General features: G+C 41.4%; 1 protein-coding gene across 2 annotated transcripts; it reads left to right on the top strand.

Annotated features, from left to right (window-relative positions):
• The first annotated feature begins 2,348 nt into the window (after positions 1 to 2,348).
• Positions 2,349 to 8,780, top strand: yipf5 (Yip1 domain family, member 5). Of its 2 annotated transcripts, none has more exons than XM_070983438.1 (6): positions 2,349 to 2,433; positions 3,216 to 3,342; positions 3,693 to 3,865; positions 5,418 to 5,563; positions 5,675 to 5,856; positions 6,177 to 8,780. In XM_070983438.1, exons 2-6 carry the CDS (start codon positions 3,224 to 3,226, stop codon positions 6,337 to 6,339), a joined length of 783 nt encoding a protein of 260 aa, XP_070839539.1. In that variant the 5' UTR covers positions 2,349 to 2,433; positions 3,216 to 3,223; the 3' UTR covers positions 6,340 to 8,780. The 2 variants fall into 2 exon arrangements, with proteins under 2 accessions (XP_070839539.1, XP_070839540.1); XM_070983439.1 differs by having other exon boundaries at positions 2,360 to 2,433; positions 3,213 to 3,342.
• The last annotated feature ends 196 nt before the right edge of the window (positions 8,781 to 8,976 follow it).

Genomic DNA, 8,976 nt, shown 5'->3' with positions numbered 1-8,976 from the left:
GTGCGCGCTTTGTGCTCACTCACATGTTTGGAATGTCATGTGCAGAAGGAGCAAAATCGTCTCCCATCTGCGTGTTTGTAGACAAGAAGAGCATATATTCACAATAGCTTTCTCTCTCGCTTCCTCCTCTCTCCTGAGCCTGGAGAGGTGCAGAGAGAAATCTTAATTGAGGGTACAGTAGGTGGTTAGAGACGAGGGGTTGCTGGAGTAAAGGAAATTCAGTAGTTTTAATCCACTCATCCACCCAGGCAGTGACAGCAGGATTACAGTAGAGACTTTATAAAAGAAGGCAATTATGACAGCATATGGTAATACACTGCCCTAAATTCAATTACCCTCTCTGGCACTTTTCAATTTTCTTTCATTAAGTGGATTAAGAAGAAAGACATGTTCTTCAAGTTTAGAAATGATTAAAAGTCTAAAGGAAGATGAGAGGCAATGGAGGGGAGGCAACTAATTTCTACTTGATGATTAGTCATGGGTGTGTGCTGTAGGAATTCATGTTGCGTGCATCAAATTGATTTTGTTCATCATGAGGCAGAGAAGTGATCCATGTCGGGTCTGCACAGCTGAAAGGTTCCTTAATGACATTTTTTTTTTTGGCTTTTTGGCTTATTGTTTTTTGTTTGCTCTTTTCATTTTTTTCTTTTTGCATTAAATGACTGTAATAGAACTGCCTTGAAGCTGTCTTGGAACAAGCAATTTAACATAAAGGCTGGAATTTAGTCACCGGCGTTGCCTTCAACAGGAAGCAAACAAGTTTCCTGGCGAGGCATTTTTTCATGCAACCTTGCTGAGGCAACTGCTGGCTGAAAGATTTCTGGTTGTATTTCTGCCCTGAGACCCATAACTCAATCAGTTTCTCTGTCAAAGACACAAGAGGCCGAATGTGTCTCCTCTGACAACATTTTCCATTTTCCCCTTTTTACATTCTGTAAAGAATTGTATAACTCCAGGCTGGGAGCAGAGCCAAGTCTATATTATTTTGCTCCTTTTCACACCGCACCGGTTAATCTATGACTAAAATTCAAACATTGTTATGGATGCCAGAGGTGTTTTGTTTCAGCACTGAGGCAGAAATAATCTAGTTTTAATAAGTCCTGGCTAAGGGATTTTTCCGGATGTGGCAGAGGAACATTGGTCTGACTTTTCACAAAAAGTCAATTTGATCATTCTTTATTTATAATCTGTGCCATCTGAATCCATATTTTCTGTATTTTGTTGTTCCTGTTGGCTATTTCTCTTGTGCTAGACTTTCAAAAAGAGGAAAGAGTGGCACAGCGGATGAACAATGATTCCTTTCTTACTGTTCCCCATTTGTTCCCTTCCATTCATCACAGGTCAAACTCACATCTGTGATGCTCTCTCTGCCTCTCATTCCCTCCCATCCCTATTTCCTCTCAGCAGAGGTCATCAGCCTATTACTCTACATTATCTGTCATCATCAAAGAGGATGGATCCACCTGCACTATTCGGTAGGGCAGGCAGAGTGATTGATCTGTTCCTCTGTCTCCTAATGAAAAAGACTTCCTTTGTTCTTGCTTGGGAGCCCTGTGCATGTCCAGTTAAATCACCTTCTACCACCTGTCTCTATTTGTTACTATTAGACTACAGTTTTCTCACTCAACTGTGGGTCAGAACCCAGTAGGATATCATACCTACCTGTGGTGGGCAAAACTGGCAGTAGTTTGAGATGTCTAAGCACATCTCTTTGTGAATTCAACAACATTCAACCTTTTTTCTTTCTTTTTTTGTATGCTTTATCATCATTATTTCAAAAAGAACAGAATATTTCAAATAAAGGATTATTATATGTCATTGCACAAAGTGACTGACCTTTTAGTGCTTATTGGTACTTTAATTCCATTGTGCACGCATCACCATAAAATCATTTAATAGCTTATTCATTGGTATTTGCACTGCATCCATGCCATTGTAAAATGTACGATAGGCTAATGCTGATGGTCTTTTTTCATCAGAGTAATCCATAATACAGGAAAGTCCAATTGCACTTCAAATTTTTTGACCTTTAGAATTTCAATATAGATGCTTCCATAATGTTTTTCTGCATAAAAGCCAGCATTTCTCAAGCAGGCAAGAGGTCTGCATAAGGGCTTGTTTAAGCACAGGTCTAGCACTGCAATTACTTCAACCAGGAAACTGTACAACAACGGATATCAGAAATCATGGTTCTTACTGTTTTCATACATGCATACATTACCCCAGCTTGTAAATGTATGTTTTTGTGTGTAACTATGCAGTACCATTAGCCATCTGTAGAGTGCGCCACATTATCTGCAAAGGGTATTTTGTTAATGTCCCTAACGGCTTCCCGTCGGCTACGTACCATCCCGGAAGATATACCTTTCTCCTGACACGTAGCAACCTCAACTAAGTTGGCAGGGCTCTGGGTAGATTTGTCAAACATCACAGGTGAGCGTGAACATTTGTGATAATTTTATAGCTTAAGAATACTCATTGCGTAAGAAACGTTAAATGAATTCTTAAAGCCACTGCTGACATTATGCGCACGACGTGCAAACCAGGTCTCCACAACTGTTACCATACAGCTAGCATCAGCTGAGCGGTTAGCTAGCTGCAGAGTGAGCGGTGCGTTAGCCACCCAAAGATCAGCAGCTTTTCCAATATTTTGACAAGATTATTGCTTATCCTTTTAGGTGGTTGTGATTGTCGAGTCGTTAGATAGTTGATACAGTCGGTCAATAATAATTGATTCATAATAGACCAACGATATGCAGTTTTATCTTGGCTTTTTTGTGTGAAGCTACGTTAGCTAGCTGCTTTAGCTCATATTTGAATTAAATGTATACGGAGGCACTGCAGTAAGTAACGGTACTACCGTTCACCTAAGCGTCAACTCATCGTTAGCTAGGAACTTAGTTAAATATAAAACGAATGGTTCATTGGAGAAAACGATTTCTGTTAGTTAGTTAATGTTAGCCTACATGTTTGCGAGATGTAGCCATGAAATGTTTTGCGAACGATTTACAATGTTATGTAAAGCGTTATTTCATCCAATGGGAGCCAACTAGATTATTTACACTGGCATAATGTTGTTTGTTCACTACAACAGCACTTAAGAGTTTAAGAGTAAAAGCTAAACAATTTAACATTAACTACCGTCTGTACCACCTCACTGTGATCATCCCAGCTGATAAGTGCTGTTCCTGTTTCTGCCTCTGTGTTTCAAACAGACTGAGAGATGTCAGGGTTTGACAATTTCAACACAGACTTTTACCAGTCCAGCTACAGTGTAGATGAGCAAAGCCAGGGCGGCCAGGCCGGCTATGGCTACAACAACGCTGAAAACCCCTACAACAAGTAAGTGAAGAAGGTCCTCCGCACATGATGCTTTCTCTGCTGTTAACGCCTTCAAGAGCGACATTATTACTCGTTTATCTGCCATTTCAGCTCCCAAAGACTATCCGAACATTGTGTTGCCTGACTGAACACTCTGTTTGGCATCTTTTAAGTGTGTTTGTTTAAGGTGTGTTTGGAAATTACATGAAGTTAAAGGGCAAGGCTGCCGAGTTTTAATGTTTTGTTTTTTATCATCTACTTGAAACAAGACACTTGGTATGTGACGTTGCCACTTTAAGCTGAAATAGGCACTCTGAGACATCATATAAGTGAAAGAGCACTGTTGAGCATTATTATTTTGTGTTTCCCAGGCCATATGGTCAGTATGACTACTCCCAGCCGATGGGCTACTCTACCCCGGGGATGATGCAGCCCCAGCAGCCATACACAGGACAAATCTTCCAGCCCACGCAGACTTACACTCCATCTCCATCACAGTCCATGTACAGCAGCAGCTTCGATGATGAGCCGCCGCTGCTAGAAGGTAGGTGAACGACAACCTGGAGGCCATGATTTCTACCTGCTTTGCTCTTGTACAACTTCTCTCTTATAATATTTCTCATTTAGGAATGCAGGAATATTGCAAGGGGACTGACTATGAGGGCACAGTCCACAATGTGCTAAAAATGGTTGTTTGTTATTATTCTTTCAGTTGATTGCTTTTGATGTATTTTATAACTGATAAAACATTGAAACGTAGCTGGTTGCAGCTTCTCAAAACCGAGGATTTGCTTCATTTACTCTGCTCAGGTAATTTGAAGTAAAGTGGAGAAATAATCAGTTAATGAAAATGATAATTAGTTGCACTGTTCACCGGCTTTTGGAATAATTGCAAGTTACTTTTACGAGAGCACCTGCTGAATTCCTGAAATCTAAAAATGCCGCGTTCCTGTTGAAATCAGTTTGCAGTATCACTCCTTGGACATGAACCTAAGATCTGTTCTTAAGGCGTGAAATTAAAGTTTCATTCACCCGTTCCAGTCGCTAACAGAGTTTCAAGTTTTGATAGAAGAGAAGGGACTGATGGATGAAAGGTTTGCTACCTTACAGTGTGACTACAAAATTGGCAGACCTAGCTTTTCCAAACTTTGGCAGTATTTTCTTTCAACTTACACACATAATAAAGCCTTTCATTGGCATTTGGGTATTAAGAAAAAGGTGTAAGAAAAGGTGTAAGTCTGAGAAAACAAGCAGTTTCAAGAAGTCAGACTTACACAAGCCTTTTGTTATTCACACAAACTTGTGCTGATCAATTGTCATATTAGTGGCTACTGACCAACAAAGTACTTGTATATGTTTGTGTATATATATGCGTGTGTCTGGTGGCTCACTGCTACGTATGTCTCAGTGTCAGATTGACACTTCACGCTCAAACCTTATCCACAGTCTGCAGACCTAGAAAGGTAAAGACACATCCAGGGTCTGAAATGAAGTCTTCTTCCTCACTGCCACTGCGGCAGCACACTGAACATTTCTACTGGTCACTCAGTTATTCTTAACTCTGCCACATGTCTGAAAAAGCTGTCAACACTGAGTCAATGGTGCCTGACAGTGGAAATGTTGAATACTGTATGTCATGAAACCTAAATAAGAATTGCTTTTTAAAATAATATTAATTAGTGATGCCATGGTGGCAGGTTACCTGAAATGTTTACCTGCCACAGCCGACATTTAGCCTGTGTTTGTCCAGTGGGAGGCGCTAATTTCATTCCCTGGACTCACCTCAAGGCTATTCTGAGAAGAAATCACACTTTAATCCCAGAGAGAGTCGTTTCTGTCTTTATCCTCTTACAAAGCGCTGAATGTGAAGTCTGAGTAGTCCTGAAAGAGAACTGTTTCTTTATTGTAACTCGCTGAGGGTGGGAAGCTCAAATGCTGCCATCAAAAGTAAAAAAAGCTACAGTGTAGCAAATCGTATTGTCATTATCATCCTTTTTTAAAGTTCCAGTACAACTCGTGTACTTCTCTCCTTCCTGCTTTGTTTGATCGCAGAGTATGATCCAACATGTCTGATGTGTTTTTTTTTCCCATCTCAGAATTAGGAATCAACTTTGACCACATCTGGCAGAAGACTCTGACGGTGCTCCATCCAATGAAGGTGGCAGACGGCAGCATCATGAACGAGACAGACCTGGCCGGCCCCATGGTCTTCTGCTTGGCCTTCGGAGCGACGCTTCTCCTGGTAAATCATTTGGTCGACATCGGTACAAACGCATCTGAATCTGTCATCGCGTAGGCGTGTTTATCTGACTGTGCGGACGGACGTGTGTGTTTCTTTCCTTTGCATTCACAGTCAGGTAAGATCCAGTTTGGCTATGTGTACGGTATCAGTGCGATCGGCTGCCTCGGCATGTACTGTCTACTCAACCTAATGAGTATGACGGGCGTCTCCTTCGGCTGTGTGGCCAGCGTGCTGGGATACTGCCTCCTCCCAATGATCCTCCTCTCCAGCTTTGGAGTCCTCTTCTCTTTACAGTGAGTACACAGGCAAACCTGTCAAGCAAAGGCTTTTCTATAGGCTAAAGACCACACTACTAGACACTGTCTAGTAGCATAAACTTCCCAGATAGGGTTTTGTTATGTCAGTATGGTACAACTTTAAAATGGTCACTGGTTGCTCAGGTTCAGCTAAGCCTAAGTGTGATATTTATCTGTAGGACTGTTTTTGTTTAATGTTTGATATGAGTTTCACAAATGGCTGTATATTCAGTAAAACTGTACAAATGTTGCTTTCATACGGGCAAGAGTTAAGATAATCAGAGCCTAACTTCCTGTTTCCTGCTTGTTCTCTTTAGGGGCATGGTGGGAATTATATTAACGGCAGCAATCATTGGCTGGTGCAGTTTCTCAGCCTCCAAGATCTTCATCTCGGCGCTAGCGATGGATGGGCAGCAGCTGTTAGTTGCTTACCCCTGTGCTCTCCTATACGGGGTCTTTGCACTCATCTCTGTCTTCTAAAAGAAAAAAAAGAGTAACAGTTTAAAATAACTGCCCCATTGTTTCTGTAATTTCAGTGGAATTAGTGTCAGTGGAATTAGTATAATTATGGGCTAATTACATTGTTATTACAGAGAAATGGGCGCTCCTGTCCAAAATGGCACCGAGGATTTTTTTCTTTTCTTTTCTGTTTTTTTCTTTTATAAGCCTCCACCTCTCACTACATTCTGACTTGACCATCTGCTGGCTGGACTTTGTGTCACTCATGTCATCTCTCCACCTTGCTCCCCTCACACATCTTAAAGGAGAGGACTGTCAAATAAACCGCGTGAAAACGAACTTTCCCGTGGACCCTGTTGAGCCTTAAACGACCGACTGCAGTCCTATGATTTTAAGGACATGAAGGGAAAGGAAGCGATCAACTAGTTCACACAATGGAAACCCGGAGAGACTGTTAAATTTGGACACAGGTGGGAAAAAGGTTCCCAGAAGGAGCAGCCCTCAGCCCACCCTGCAGCCCAGTTTAGAGCCAATGGAAATGCCACGTACCGTGATTTTTGCAATAGCTGTTATGAGCCACTTGTGGCAAACACCTACAGATTCTGCAGCTGGAAGACAACAGGAAACACCAACTTTCCTTCTACACAAGACTACAGTAGCTCATTCTACTTCACCCAGAAAGGGCGGGGTAAGATGAGGTGGGTCTCCTCTATATTTTCTCCAGGACTGAGGAGCCACGAATCTCATCGTTTGCTCAACACAACAGCGACCTGATCGTCGATGTAAAAACAGCAGCTGCGCTCAATCTTCTCATGTAATGTTTTATCATATTCTCTTGATATTCATTTGAGTTTTAATGCCTTTCAAGAAGACATAAATACAGATTGCGCAAAAGAATTTTCTCAAATTTCCAAAAGCAGATAAATTTGATTGGATATTGAGAATCAATAGTCTGAGAGATGCTGTATGTTTCCAAGTGCAGACATGTCTCTGTAGATTGTTGCTATATGTTGCATCCTTTGCATTTCTTATATCTTTATTTTAGAGTCAACTCACTTTGTATGCTTTGATGTGTCATCTGTTGTTCATGCCTTCCCGTGCACATTAAAGTTGTCTTTGAAGGTTAAAAGCTACATTGAAAAGTCAAGCACAAGATAATTTGAAGAAGTGATAGAACCTCTATTAGTGGGAGACAGAAACAAGGACTGTATCTGTCCCGTGGACTCCTGGCTGGCTGCTGTGTGGCAGAGGGACGGCTGGTGAGCCATGGAAGAAGTGGGTGTATGATACATAATGACAGTTTTTAACAGCCCGGGGAGATTTTATCACAGCTGGTTGCTAGATCAAAAGAAATAATCTGCGTGCTTTGCTCCATACCGCTTTTATCGCTTTTTAGGTCAGGAAGACCTTCAAGGTTTAAAACAAGGTTTGTAATTAGATGAAAGGTGAGTGCAGACATTTCTCTGTGGATTTGTTTGCACCTCCAGCGCTAAAGCTTGGTCAGGTGAGGGCAGCGTTAACCACACGGCACCTCTCCTGCCTCACCCTGTAATATTAAATTTCCACTCCTAAAGTCGTTAGCTGCCAGTACTCTTAAAAGCTTTCTACCTCTCACATGTTCAGGATGAGTTGATTAATGGGATCGGGTGATTCATGGCTACTCATTGAATTTTGCTGTTGAATGTTTGTTTTCTGTTTATCTTCAACTACGGAGTAGTTATTGACAGGAGCAGCATGTTTGTCAGTAAAAACATCACCTTTACACCCTGGCACACGATGCAGGTGCCACTTATTCACAAGCTCATGTAAACATACTTTAATTCATGTGTGATTCTTCCCTAATGGTGTAGTCCTGATGCAGCGCCAGGATCAGCTTTTAAACAAAACACACACACTTCCTGGTGTTACAGACCAGACTTCTGCGGTGATTGTCATTACATTTTGGTCTAATTTAGTCATCTGGATCAGTGGAACCGTGGTCATTGAGGTCAGTTGTGTTTGACAGATTAAAAACCACAGCTGTGGGTGCAGGAGATTGGTCAGCCTACATTAAAACCACATTGATTGAATTATTGTAAGAAAAGCTTCTAAATGCAAGATCCCACATCACCTAAACAAGGCTGGCAAGAAGAAATACTCAGTTTTATGGTTAGCACACAATCCTATGTTTTTTCTTCTCGATCTGAGTTTTCTTTGCACTAACATACACAAAACGCACAGACACGGGGGGATCCTTAAATGGACGGTAACCCACTTAGGAGGAATGAATAATTCAAAAATGAACATGGAGTGCTTTTTCTATTCCAACAAACTTGACAGGAGAGGACATATTTTGCATTTAAAGCAAACCTAGCAGGAGCAGTCTGCCCTCACAGGCTGCTCTCTCATGTGACCAAGTGTTTATATACTGTGTGCATCTTCAGTGTGTATAATCTGTTTTGTACATAGATTCAAAAAGAAAAGCCAACCTGAATTTTAGCATCAGTTATATTCACTTGTATGCATGAAAGTGGTCAGTGTTGCGCTTTCGTGGGTATTGATTTGGTTTCTCTCCAAATAAAACATTGAATATGCCATGAGTTCTTTTTGCAACTCATTTCACACACGCACACACACACACACTGCGGTGACGGGAGTGCTTCAAATTATTCTGCAGTT

Source organism: Chaetodon trifascialis, chromosome 16, assembly GCF_039877785.1.
Source record: "Chaetodon trifascialis isolate fChaTrf1 chromosome 16, fChaTrf1.hap1, whole genome shotgun sequence".
Taxonomy (NCBI): Eukaryota; Metazoa; Chordata; class Actinopteri; order Chaetodontiformes; family Chaetodontidae; genus Chaetodon; species Chaetodon trifascialis.
The sequence above is the reverse complement of the archived record's forward strand: the minus strand, read 5'-3'. Positions and strand labels throughout refer to the sequence as shown.